The 14,151-nt window shown below is 48.4% G+C and overlaps 2 protein-coding genes across 5 annotated transcripts in view; one reads left to right on the plus strand and one right to left on the minus strand.

Annotated features, from left to right (window-relative positions):
* The window catches only part of CDC45 (cell division cycle 45), a 155,175-nt gene extending 142,491 nt beyond the window's left edge, over positions 1-12,684 (minus strand). The window contains exon 1 of one of the 2 annotated variants that reach the window (XM_063964768.1): positions 12,443-12,684. In XM_063964768.1, coding sequence (XP_063820838.1) covers positions 12,443-12,493 — 51 coding nt within the window. In that variant the 5' untranslated portion in view covers positions 12,494-12,684. The remainder of the gene's footprint in view (positions 1-12,442) is intronic. The other variant, XM_063964767.1, reaches the window with a different exon arrangement.
* A 51-nt stretch (positions 12,685-12,735) lies between these two features.
* UFD1 (ubiquitin recognition factor in ER associated degradation 1) overlaps positions 12,736-14,151 on the plus strand; it is a 92,382-nt gene continuing 90,966 nt past the window's right edge. Inside the window, exon 1 of one of the 3 annotated variants that reach the window (XM_063964769.1) lies at positions 12,736-12,841. In XM_063964769.1, the coding sequence (XP_063820839.1) occupies positions 12,839-12,841 (3 nt within the window). In that variant the 5' untranslated portion in view covers positions 12,736-12,838. Of the gene's footprint in view, positions 12,910-14,151 lie in introns of all 3 variants that reach the window. The other 2 variants (XM_063964770.1, XM_063964773.1) reach the window with 2 other exon arrangements.

Here is a 14,151-nt window from a genome sequence, read left to right on the forward strand (position 1 = left end):
GACAATCAATTTCACATGCTGTTGTGCAAATGGAATCGACAACAGGTGGAAATTATAGGCAATAAGCAAGACACCCCCAATAAAGGAGTTGTTCTGCAGGTGGTGACTACAGACCACTTCTCAGCTCTTATGCTTTCTGGCTGATGTTTTGGTCACTTTTGAAAGCTGGCGGTGCTTTCACTCTAGTGGTAGCATGAGACGGAGTCTACAACCCACACAAGTGGCTCAGGTAGTGCAGCTCATCCAGGATGGCACATCAATGCGAGCTATGGCAAGAAGGTTTGCTGTGTCTGTCAACGTAGTGTCCAGAGCATGGAGGCGCTATCAGGAGACAGGCCAGTACATCAGGAAACGTGGAGGAGGCCGTAGGAGGGCAACAACCCAGCAGCAGGACCGCTACCTCCGCCTTTGTGCAAGGAGGAACAGAAGGAGCACTGCCAGAGCCCTGCAAAATGACCTTCAGCAAGCCACAAATGTGCATGTGTCTACTCAAACGATCAGAAACAGACTCCATGAGGGTGGTATGAGGGCCCAACGTCCACAGGTGGGGGTTGTGCTTACAGCCCAACACCGTGCAGAACGTTTGGCATTTGCCAGAGAACACCAAGATTGGCAAATTCACCACTGGCGCCCTGTGCTCTTCACAGATGAAAGCAGGTTCTCACTGAGCACATGTGACAGACGTGACAGAGTCTGGAGACGCCAAGGAGAACGTTCTGCTGCCTGCAACTTCCTCCAGCATGACCGGTTTGGCAGTGGGTCAGTAATGGTGTGGGGTGGCATTTCTTTGGGGGGCCACACAGCCCCCCATGTGCTCGCCAGAGGTAGCCTGACTGCATGACCGGTTTGGCAGTGGGTCAGTAATGGTGTGGGGTGGCATTTCTTTGGGGGGCCACACAGCCCCCCATGTGCTCGCCAGAGGTAGCCTGACTGCCATTATGTACCGAGATAAGATCCTCAGACCCCTTGTGAGACCATATGCTGGTGCGGTTGGCCCTGGGTTCCTCCTAATGCAAGACAATGCAAGACCTCATGTGGCTGGAGTGTGTCAGCAGTTCCTGCAAGACAAAGGCATTGATGCAATGGACTGGCCCGCCTGTTCCCCAGACCTGAATCCAATTGAGCACATCTGGGACATCATGTCTCGCTCCATCCACCAACTGTCCAGGAGTTGGCGGATGTTTTAGTCCAGGTCTGGGAGGAGATCCCTCAGGAGACCATCCGCCACCTCATCAGGAGCATGCCCAGGCGTTGTAGGGAGGTCATACAGGCACATGGAGGCCACACACACTACTGAGCCTCATTTTGACTTGTTTTAAGGACATTACATCAAAGTTGGATCAGCCTGTTGTGTGTTTTTCCACTTTAATTTTGAGTGTGACTACAAATCCAGACCTCCATGGGTTTATAAATTTGATCTCCATTGATAATTTTTGTGTGATTTTGTGGTCAGCACATTCAACTATGTAAAGAACAAAGTATTTAATAAGAATATTTCATTCATTCAGATCTAGGATGTGTTATTTTAGTGTTCCCTTTATTTTTTTTTTGAGCAGTGCATGATATATATATATATATATATATATATATATATATATATATATATATATATATATAGATATAGATATATATAGATATATATATATATATATATTATATAAATAAGGATTTACTCACCGGTAATTCTATTTCTCGTAGTCCGTAGTGGATGCTGGGTACTCCGTAAGGACCATGGGGTATAGACGGGCTCCGCAGGAGACTGGGCACTCTTAAAAGAAAGATCAGGTACTATATCTGGTGTGCACTGGCTCCTCCCTCTATGCCCCTCCTCCAGACCTCAGTTAGGGAAACTGTGCCCGGAAGAGCTGACATTACTAGGAAAGGATTTGGAATCCAGGGTAAGACTCATACCAGCCACACCAATCACACTGTACAACTCGTGATAACTATACCCAGTTAACAGTATGAACAATAACTGAGCCTCTCTCAACAGATGGCTCATACAATAACCCTTTAGTTAAGCAATAACTATATACATGTATTGCAGAGAGTCCGCACTTGGGACGGGCTCCCAGCATCCACTACGGACTACGAGAAATAGAATTACCGGTGAGTAAATTCTTATTTTCTCTGACGTCCTAGTGGATGCTGGGTACTCCGTAAGGACCATGGGGATTATACCAAAGCTCCCAAACGGGCGGGAGAGTGCGGATGACTCTGCAGCACCGAATGAGCAAACTCAAGGTCCTCCTCAGCCAGGGTATCAAACTTGTAGAATTTTGCAAAAGTGTTTGAACCCGACCAAGTAGCAGCTCGGCAAAGTTGTAAAGCCGAGACCCCTCGGGCAGCCGCCCAAGAAGAGCCCACCTTCCTCGTGGAATGGGCTTTTACTGATTTAGGATGCGGCAGTCCAGCCGCAGAATATGCAAGCTGAATGGTGCTACAGATCCAGCGAGCAATAGTCTGCTTTGAAGCAGGAGCACCCAGCTTGTTGGGTGCATGCAGGATAAATAGCGAGTCAGTTTTTCTGACTCTAGCCGTCCTGGAAACATAAAGTTTCAGGGCCCGATTTTTTAAGGGCAAAACCTGCCCTGCCCTTTCTGCGGCGCCCTGCTAAAACGGCCGCCCGCTTTCTGCCCTCCCAGCGTGTAAAGATGCCGTGCGCATGCTCGCGGCCTCCATTCACGCTGTGAGAGCTTGGGGGAAGCCCAGCACCTCCGTAGGTGCTGGGCACGCCCCCAACAGTGACTGCGCCGGCCGCCCACGCCCCCCGTCTGTGGCTGAACCGCCCACTTGTAGTACATAGATTGGTCATGCCCCCTTTTGGCGCGCGCGCGCACTTGTGCCCCTCACAGTCCGGCGCCCTGCCCCACTGCTAGAGTGAACACTACAGTCCACCGCCATGCGGAGGACTTTGGTGTACCTGAAGCGGTTTTTTGTTCCTGGGAACCTGCAGCCGCAGGTTTCTTGGACTTGGGCCAACCCCCCCGAAAAAAAGGTGTTGGACGGCTTGCCCTTTCTGGGCTTGGGATACCGAAAGGGCTGTGATGTAGCTGAAGAAAAGGGTTTCTTCAGAGCAGGTGTAGCTGAGGGAAGAAAGGGTGACTTAGCAGCCGTAGCTGTGGAGATCCACGCATCTAACGCTTCCCCAAAGAGAGCCTGACCTGTGTAGGGTAGAGTCTCCACACTTCATCTGGATTCCGCGTCGGCAGACCACTGGCGCAACCACAGTCCTCGACGAGCTGATACAGACATGGAAGAAATTCCCGCAGCCATGGAACCCAGGTCTTTCAGGGATTCTACAAAAAATACTGCCAAATCCTGAATGTTACGTAAAATAAGATTTTACTTACCGGTAAATCTATTTCTCGTAGTCTGTAGTGGATGCTGGGGACTCCGTAAGGACCATGGGGATAGACGGGCTCCGCAGGAGACATGGGCACTTTAAGAAAGAATTTAGGTTCCGGTGTGCACTGGCTCCTCCCTCTATGCCCCTCCTCCAGACCTCAGTTAGAGAAACTGTGCCCAGAAAAGCTGACTGTACAAGGAAAGGATTTTGGTAATCCAGGGCAAGATTCATACCAGCCACACCAATCATACCGTATAACATGTGAAAACAACCAGTTAACAGTATGAAAAACGACAGAGCATCAGGTCAAACCCTGATGCAACCATAACATAACCCTTATTGAGGCAATAACTATATACAAGCATTGCAGAAGAAGTCCGCACTTGGGACGGGCGCCCAGCATCCACTACGGACTACGAGAAATAGATTTACCGGTAAGTAAAATCTTATTTTCTCTAACGTCCTAGTGGATGCTGGGGACTCCGTAAGGACCATGGGGATTATACCAAAGCTCCCAAACGGGCGGGAGAGTGCGGATGACTCTGCAGCACCGTTTGAGCAAACAAGAGGTCCTCCTCAGCCAGGGTATCAAACTTGTAGAACTTTGCAAAAGTGTTTGAACCAGACCAAGTAGCCGCTCGGCAAAGTTGTAATGCCGAGACCCCTCGGGCAGCCGCCCAAGAAGAGCCCACCTTCCTAGTGGAATGGGCCTTAACTGATTTTGGCAGCGGCAATCCAGCCGCAGAATGAGCCTGCTGAATCGTGTTACAGATCCAGCGAGCAATAGTTTGCTTTGAAGCAGGAGCACCAAGCTTGTTGGATGCATACAGGATAAACAACGACTCTGTTTTCCGGACCCTAGCCGTTCTGGCTACATAAACCTTCAAAGCCATGACCACATCAAGCAACTCGGATTCCTCCAAGTCAGTAGTAGCCACAGGCACCACAATAGGTTGGTTTATATGAAAAGATGAAACCACTTTCGGCAGAAATTGTGGACGGGTCCGCAATTCTGCTCTATCCACATGTAAAACCAGATAGGGGCTTTTATGTGACAAAGCCACCAACTCTGACACACGCCTAGCCGAAGCCAAGGCTAATAGCATGACCACCTTCCACGTGAGATATTTCAACTCCACCGTTTTAAGTGGTTCAGACCAGTGGGATTTTAGGAAACTTAACACCACGTTAAGATCCCAAGGTGACACTGGAGGCACAAAAGGAGGCTGAATATGCAGCACTCCCTTTACAAACGTCTGAACTTCAGGTAGAGAAGCCAACTCCTTTTGAAAGAAAATGGATAGGGACGAAATCTGGACCTTAATGGAACCCAATTTTAGGCCCAAATTCACTCCAGACTGTAGGAAGTGAAGGAAACGGCCCAGCTGGAATTCCTCCTTAGGAGCATTCCTGGCCTCACACCAAGCAACATATTTTCGCCATATACGGTGATAATGTTGAGCTGTCACGTCCTTCCTAGCCTTTATCAGCGTAGGAATGACCTCATCCGGAATGCCTTTCGGAGTTCAACCGCCATGCCGTCAAACGCAGCCGCGGGAAGTCTTGGAACAGACAGGGCCCCTGTTGCAACAAGTCCTGTCTTAGAGGAAGAGGCCACGGGTCCTCTGTGAGCATTTCTTGCAGATCTGGATACCAAGACCTTCGTGGATTGTTCTCACTCCTCTTTTTCTTATTATCCTCAGCACCTTGGGTATGAGAGGAAGAGGAGGAAATACATAGACCGACTGGAACACCCATGGAGTCACCAGGGCGTCCACAGCTATCGCCTGAGGGTCTCTTGACCTGGCGCAATACCTCTGTAGCTTTTTGTTGAGGCGGGATGCCATCATGTCCACCTGTGGCAGTTCCCACCGACTTGTAATCTGTGCGAAGACTTCCTGATGAAGTCCCCACTCTCCCGGGTGGAGGTCGTGTCTGCTGAGGAAGGCTGCTTCCCAGTTGTCCACTCCCGGGATGAACACTGCTGACAGTGCGCTTACGTGATTCTCCGCCCAGCAAAGAATTCTGGTGGCTTCCGCCATCGCCACCCTGCTCCTTGTGCCGCCTTGTCGGTTTACATGAGCCACTGCGGTGATGTTGTCTGACTGAATCAGAACCGGTTGGTCGCGAAGCAGGGTCTCCGCTTGACGTAGGGCGTTGTATATGGCCCTTAGTTCCAGGATATTGATGTGAAGGCAAGTCTCCTGACTTGACCACAGACCTTGGAAATTTCTTCCCTGTGTGACTGCTCCCCAACCTCGGAGGCTTGCGTCCGTGGTCACCAGGACCCAGTCCTGAATGCCGAATCTGCGGCCCTCGAGAATGTGAGCGCTCTGCAGCCACCACAGGAGTGACACCCTGGCCCTGGGGAATAGGCTGATTAACTGATGCATCTGAAGATGTGATCCGGACCACTTGTCCAGTAAGTCCCATTGAAAGGTCCTCGCATGGAACCTGCCGAAGGGAATGGCCTCGTATGATGCCACCATCTTTCCCAGGATTCGGGTGCAGTGATGTACTGACACCTGTTTTGGTTTTAATAGGTTCCTGACCAGTGTCATGAGTTCCTGAGCTTTCTCTATCGGGAGATAAACCCTTTTCTGGTCTGTGTCTAGAATCATGCTAAGGAAAGGCAGACGAGTCGTAGGAACCAACTGCGACTTTGGAATATTCAGAATCCAGCCGTGTTGCCGTAACACTCCCAGAGAAAGTACGACGCTGTTCAGCAACTACTCTTTTGATCTCGCTTTTATGAGGAGATCGTCCAAGTACGGGATAATGGTGACCCCTTGTTTCCGCAGGAGTACCATCATTTCCGCCATTACCTTGGTAAAGATTCTCGGTGCCGTGGAGAGACCAAACGGCAACGTCTGAAATTGGTAATGACAATCCTGTACCACAAATCTGAGGTACGCCTGATGAGGTGGATAAATGGGGACATGAAGGTATGCATCCTTTATGTCCAGAGACACCATAAAATCCCCCCCTTCCAGGCTTGCGATGACTGCTCTCAGCGATTCCATCTTGAACTTTAACCTTTTCAGGTATATGTTCAGGGATTTTAAATTCAATATGGGTCTGACCGAACCGTCCGGTTTCGGGACTACAAACATGGTCGAATAATAACCCCTTCCCTGTTGAAGGAGGTGAACCTTGACCACCACCTGTTGAAGATACAATTTGTGAATTGCAGTTAACACTATTTCCCTCTCGTGGGGGGGAAGCTGGTAGGGCCGATTTGAGGTGTCGGTGAGGGGGCATCTCTTCGAATTCCAGCTTGTATCCCTGAGACACAATTTCTATCGCCCAGGGATCCACCTGGGAGTGAACCCACTTGTGGCTGAAATTTCGAAGACGTGCCCCCACCGGGCCTAGCTCCGCCTGTGGAGCCCCAGCGCCATGCGGTGGATTTTGTAGAGGCCGGGGAGGACTTCTGTTCCTGGGAACTAGCTGTGTTGTGCAGCTTCTTACCTCTGCCCCTGCCTCTGGCAAGAAAGGACGCACCTCGGACTTTCTTGTTTCTTTGTGATCGAAAGGACTGCATTTGATAATACGGTGCTCTCTTAGGCTGTGAGGGAATAAAAGGCAAAAAATTTGACTTTCCAGCTGTAGCTGTGGAGACCAGGTCCGAGAGACCCTCCCCAAACAATTCCTCACCCTTGTAAGGTAAAACCTCCATATGCCTTTTTGAGTCGGCATCACCTGTCCATTGCCGAGTCCACAGGACCCTTCAGGCAGAAATTGACATAGCATTTATTCTAGAACCCAGTAGACTAATGTCTCTTTGAGCATCTCTCATATATAGGACAGCGTCTTCAATATGCCCCAGGGTCAACAATACAGTATCCTTGTCTAAGGTATCAATTTCCTCAGATAAGGTATCCGTCCATGCTGCTACAGCACTACACACCCAGGCCGACGCAATTGCCGGCCTCAGTAAGGTACCTGAATGTGTATAAATGGACTTCAAGGTGACCTCCTGTTTGCGATCCGCAGCATCTTTGAGGGTAGCCGTATCCTGTGACGGCAGGGCTACCTTCTTGGATAAGCGTGTTAAAGCTTTGTCCACCCTAGGGGAGGATTCCCAGCGTAACCTGTCCGGTGGCGGGAAAGGATACGCCATAAGAATCCTTTTGGAAATCTGCAGTTTTTTATCTGGAGATTCCAAAGCCTTTTCACATAACTCATTTAGCTCGTGTGAGGGGGGAAAGGTTACCTCCGGCTTCTTTTCCCCATACATATAAACCCTCTTGTCAGGGACTGGGGTTTCCTCTGGGATGTGCAACACATCCTTAATTGCTATAATCATATAACGGATGGATTTAGCCAATTTTGGCTGTAACTTTGCATCATCGTAATCGACACTGGAGTCAGAATCCATGTTGGTATCTGTGTCAACAGTTTGGGATAGTGGGCGCTTCTGAGACCCTGACGGCCTCTGCGACATAGGATCAGGCACGGGTTGGGACCCTGACTGTCCCGTGGCTTCAGCTTTTTCCAACTTTTTATGCAAGGAATTAACATTATCATTTAAAACCTTCCACATATCCATCCAATCAGGTGTCGGCGCCGTCGGTGGAGACACCACATTCATTTGCTCCCGCTCTGCTTCCACATAGCCTTCCTCATCAGACATGTCGACACAAGCGTACCGACACCACACACACAGGGAATGCCCTCTCTGAAGTCAGTTCCCCCACAAGGCCCTTTGGAGAGACAGAGAGAGAGTATGCCAGCACACACCCCAGCGCTATAAACCCAGGAATAACACAGTAACTTAATGTTAACCCAGTAGCTGCTGTTTATATTGCTTTTTGCGCCTAATTATGTGCCCCCCCCCCCTCTCTTTTTACCCTCTTCTAACGTGTATCTGCAGGGGAGAGCCTGGGGAGCTTCCTCTCAGCGAAGCTGTGAAGAAAAAATGGCGCTGGTGAGTGCTGAGGAAGAAGCCCCGCCCCCTCGGCGGCGGGCTTCTGTCCCGCTTAAATATGCAATTTTTTGGCGGGGGCTCATACATATATACAGTGCCCAGCTGTATATATGCTTAACTTTGCCAAAAGAGGTCCCATATGCGCCCTGCACCCTTACAGTGACCGGAGTATGTGTAGGTGTGTGGCGCAATGGCGCACAGCTGCAGTGCTGTGCGTTACCTCAGTGAAGAACACGGAGTCTTCTGCCGCCTGTGAAGTCTTCTTTGCTTCTCATACTCACCCGGCTTCTGTCTTCCGGCTCTGCGAGGGGGACGGCGGCGCGGCTCCGGGACCGGACGGCGAGGGTGAGATCCTGCGTACCGATCCCTCTGGAGCTAATGGTGTCCAGTAGCCTAAGAAGCAGGACCTAGCTTCAGAGAGTAGGGCTGCTTCTCTCCCCTCAGTCCCACGATGCAGGGAGTCTGTTGCCAGCAGAGCTCCCTGAAAATAGAAAACCTAACAAAATACTTTCTCTCAGCAAACTCAGGAGAGCTCACTGAAAAGCACCCAGCTTGTCTGGGCACAGTATCAAACTGAGGTCTGGAGGAGGGGCATAGAGGGAGGAGCCAGTGCACACCAGAACCTAAATTCTTTCTTAAAGTGCCCATGTCTCCTGCGGAGCCGTCTATCCCCATGGTCCTTACGGAGTCCCCAGCATCCACTAGGACGTTAGAGAAATAAAAATGTGCCCTCTTCAGTGCTCAGCACCCTGCCCTAAAGTGAACACTATAAATGTATCTGATAGGTTTAGAAATCTAACATTCATTTGTTTTGATATATTATGGTAATAGTTTAAATATAAATGCTTTTCCACGTTTAGTGATCACACATTTTTAGTTATTAATCTCAGGTTTCCTTACTAATTAATTTATTGGACTCCTGCCTCAATAAGAATAGAGACAGGGAAGGGAGTGACTATTCATTCCTCTGAAGAAACGACCAGTCGGTACGGTCGAGAAACGTGACAGGAGTTAGGTTATAACCTACAACACAGACTGCAAATCATCTCCAGATGTTACTGTCAGCCTCGGTCAGAGCCGCCTGGTACAGGCTTCCCTGACATACGGAAAGCCACGGCATTGAATACGAGGCTGTCCGCCAAGCACATCTCCCTTATTCAGCGGCTCATGGACCACCCCAGTGCCGCTTGCCCAGCAAACAGTTAGCCACAGCACATCTTCCTCACCAAGCGGCTCACGGACCACGCCAGTGCCGCTTGCCCGGCGGCCCGAGAAACGGTTAGCCGCAGCACATCTCCCCCACCCAGCGGCTCACGGACTACGCCAGTGCCGCTTGCCTGGCGGTCCGGGAAATGGTCAGCCGCAGCACATCTTCTTCACCCAGCGGCTCACGGACCATGCTAGTGCCGCTTGCCCGGCGGCCCGGGAAGCGGTTAGCCGCGGCACCTTACAGAGCAGATATCGGACGAGGCTATTTCACGGGTTGGTCAGTACCATTTGCCTGCATGCCCTGCTCCTAGTGAAGCTGGCTCCTTGGAAAAACAACAATTACTTTGCATCCATTGTTGCCCTTCTGCCTAATTTTAACAACAAGCTGCGGCTTAAAACACTTATCAGATGGACGCATTCTAGTGTTCACGCTAGGCTGTTTTAGCAGGGCGCCGCTAAAACAGCCTAGCGTGAACACTAGAATGCGGCCTGCCCTTTCTGCGGCACCCTGCTAGAACAGCCACCCGCCTCTTGCCCTCCCAGTGTGTAAAGACGCCGTGCACATGCACACGGCATCCATTCATGCTGTGAGAGAGCTTGTGCCACTCACAGTCCGGCGCCAGACCCTGCCTAACTCCTAGAGTGAACACTAGCATTCATTACAGGATACACGTGAGTTCATCACCTTTTTGGTTCATTATACCTTCCTATAATTGTGAGAAGACGACGGTATTTGACTTCAACCATACATTCCAATATAAGCTATTTAGACCTATTTCAGTTCAAAGAACAAGTGCACTTGATATCATCATCTAATACCACAGAAATCTCATCACAACGGTTATCTGATGCATAATATTATTATTTGCACATCACAGCGGTACCACCACTTTTGAGGGACTTTTTCATTAAATTAAGGGGACATTTATACCATTTATGGTCTTTTTTTCTTAATTGATATCTACCTCGAGGATCCTATTTACTTTTATAGTAATAAACACTGTTCATGTTCACCTGTTTATTGCAAATGGTAGATGTGCTTATATAAATGCATATCAATTTAGTCTGTATTAATTAAATTTTATAGGTCATTAATTTATTACATTTTTAATATAATACATTTTTAAATACAACAATTTTTCTGTTTGCGCTCCCTATTTTTCTTTTCTATCTTTTGGTCCCGCAGGGTCGCTAATACCCTGACTTTTGGGAGCAGCGAACAGATCAATTAGCAGAGGTTATCTGTGTATCCTATGCGCCTTGATCTCCTTTTTTCCTAGACTCTGGACAGACTGTGATAACATGTCCATCTAAGGAGGTTGCACGGGGGAAGCCAAGGGGATGCAGTCAATTTACCTATAATCAAAATCCCGACACCCATTGATCGATGGTCAAAATAATGACATTTAAAACACAGACAAGTTCAAAATACCAACATTTTAAATGTTGACAGGTCAGAAAGTCGACATGAGTTTTTCATGATTTCTTCATCGAAACCGACTTGTTCATACTTTACCATCCCATTGGACCCAGTGGGGGAATATAATAGTGTGCTCGAAGCATGGCGTGCGCAGCGAGCCATGCGAGGGGACGCTGTACACTTATACGGTGTCCATGTCGACATAGACACCAAAAGACCAATGAAAACTTGTCGACTTTTCAACCTGTCAACATTTTAAGTTTTGTTATTTTGACCGTGTCAACATTTCAAACGTCTGGATTTTAATTGTAGGTGTTTCATACTGATCCTGAGCCAACAACTAAACCCGACCCTGTTGAGGCAACCCCTGCTGTAGTGTCAGAGTAGGAACGGGCATGCGTTCTACTAACGGAGTCATAACCCGAGACAAAGAAGCCACCCATGGTGGTTCTAGGACAGGTGTTGGAGTCAACGTATTGAGTAATGGTGCAGCATAACACCTCAAACAGAGACCATCTTGCACAAAATCTTGCACATTTAACTTGACTGAGCAGGTCCTGGAAGAAACCAGTAGAGGAGACCCAGACTACACCTTGTCCTTAGAGGCCTTGCCTTTGGACATAGTTAAACACATATGCAGAGTGCAACTATAACAACAACAACAACAACAATAATAATAATAATATGCAAATGTGACACCACTCACAAATTGCAAGTAAAATGCGGGGTACAACAGACAGCAGTGGTGTCGGGGTGACAATGAATCGATGGCGAGCGCATGAGTGCGGCATCGATTCACTGAACAGAGACGGAGGCTGGGGGCAGCCCAGCAGCTGCCAGAGTTCTGGCCTTAACCAACAACGTGACGTAGGCATTCGAGGATTCTGGGTTTGCGGATTTCCCGGTGCTTAGAGATATCAACTACAAGTGCCGGCCCTTAAAGACATTGCACCCATGTGCAGTCTGAACGGTGCTGACCATACCCTGGATTGGAACTGTGTTCCAAATCCCGAGTCGGATCTAGGATTTTGATTTAAAAGTGGTATACGTCTACTATGACCAACACCTTCTAAGCCTACTTTTATTGTCCAGCTGGACTAAGTTGCATTATAGCCAAATTTCTTTTTGTTGTTCTGCAGGACGAAATTGTTGTGAAATTTGCAATACACAAAGGGGTCTATGTACTAAGCCTGGAGAGAAATAAAGTACCAGGCAAATAGCTCCTGTCATTTTTCAAACCTAGCCTGTAACATGGCAGCTGGGAGCTGACTGGATAGTACATTATCTCCATTCATTTTCTCTCTCTCCAAGGCTTAGTACATTGACACCTAATTGGTGTCATTTTTGTGGATTTCTTTGTGGGGTTCATCAAACCCACCAGGTCAGGGATGGAGGATAATAAGATTATGGTTACAGCTATACGAACTAACAATACACATCATAATGTGAGGGGGCTATATGCTAGCATGCATAAAATGCCCTCATATGCAGGGGTTGCCAGGGACAAGGCACCAAGGGCCAGCACGGTGTGTACCTGGTTTACGATGATGTCGTAGAACTCCTTACGGAAATCGTTGACAAACATATCTGCGGCTGTGGCTGCTGCTAGAGTCCTCGAAACTGGCGCTAAACCTCTGTTCCACTGCCGTCCAATCACAGAGGGCGCTGCTCCCTGACGCAATGTGTACCCACCCAACGACACTGTCACCGTTCTCTCCAGGGAATAGACAGCGCGCCGTGTAGTGACGCCACTTCCGCTGCTGGTGCGCCGGCTGCTGGGAACTGTGGTTTGCTGTAGCCCGGCTGCTGCTGGTTGTGCGCTGTGGTGCGGATTGGATGACAACACAGCATACACTTCCGGGAAGGGAGAGTGACTCGTACTGTACCAGCTGAGTGGCTGACATCCTCGGGGGTAACCGGCAGTATCACCATGGTAAGAGATGACGGTGAATCGCTGCCGCCGGTACCGGAGCTAAGTAGTCTTTGGTCAAGTATTGAGCGGTATGCCGCTTGCACTGTGTTCTCAGTATAGGCTGTCTGTATAGAGATGGAAGTTATTATACAGGTCATGCTGGACCTTGTAGTACTGTTTCTTGGATAGGATAATTGTGCACTGTATGGCAGTGTATGTACCTTTTCTTGTATAGTGATTCCTAACTGATAAAGCAATTAGAGCTGGAATAGATGAAAAGAGTTGTATTTAGCACTCAGAAAAATAGGAATAGTATTACACTGCTTGTTTATGGTATCACTGGCTTATATGTGTTATTGTCTTTTATTTGTATGGCACCACCGAGTCTCTGCAACTCTTTCCAGTGGGGAATTGCAGTGGTACAAAAAAGAACATTAATAAAGTATAAAAAGGTTCAGGTGGGCAAACGTGAAAAAGTGGACTAATGATACAACTTAATGAGTGACAATTAAGAAAGTGCTAGTATATCCAAGTAGAGTTAGAAGCAAGATAGTTATGGGTAAGAGAAATTATGAGGGGGAGAGGTCAGTGCAAGAGAAGTAGGTTTGTGCGTTGGGTCATTCTGGAGTGCCAGAGATGCAGTGTGGACCATCTGAGGTTAGGCGTAATTGGCATGACATCTATGTCCAGAGTGGAAGTTATGGAGGAGTCCTAGAGGGAAGCTATCGGGGAGGAGGTAAAAGAGGGTCCATGGCATTAAGGTAGCTTTGAGCGGTTGTGGGCAAGTTGAAGGATGGTGGAATAAGGGAGAGGAAGATGAGGTGATGGTCAGGGAGAGCGAATGGGAAGTCGTGAGTCCAGATGTCACAATGGTGAAAAGACGGCGTGACTAGTGGAACGGGACAGAAAAGACGCCCATTGAGAACAGTAGAGGGATGAAGTAGGTAGAGTAATTTAGAAGCGGCAGAATCCTTGGAAATGTTGAAGTCACCCAAGATGAAGAAAGGGAGTATCAAAGTGAAAAATTATCAAGAAACATTGTGGACAGTGTAGAAGAGGTGGATAGAGTGGTCTTCAAAAGAGAGTGCTCCAGATCAACAACACAATAGGAGGGAGGGAGAGGAGGATAACCACATCACCACCCAGATGGTCGCCAGGGGTGAGGGAGAGTCTGAACATTACTAATATAAGGCATTATTATCATATTCACATGGGTCTGCAATGATTTATATATTTTCTATTAATTTCCAATGGCATTATAGTGTAGTTCAAGGTTACTGAAACAATTGTAAATTAGCTAAAATAAGTAACTCCACTGCTGCTAATTTGGG

This window comes from Pseudophryne corroboree, chromosome 1, assembly GCF_028390025.1.
Source record: "Pseudophryne corroboree isolate aPseCor3 chromosome 1, aPseCor3.hap2, whole genome shotgun sequence".
Lineage (NCBI taxonomy): Eukaryota > Metazoa > Chordata > Amphibia > Anura > Myobatrachidae > Pseudophryne > Pseudophryne corroboree.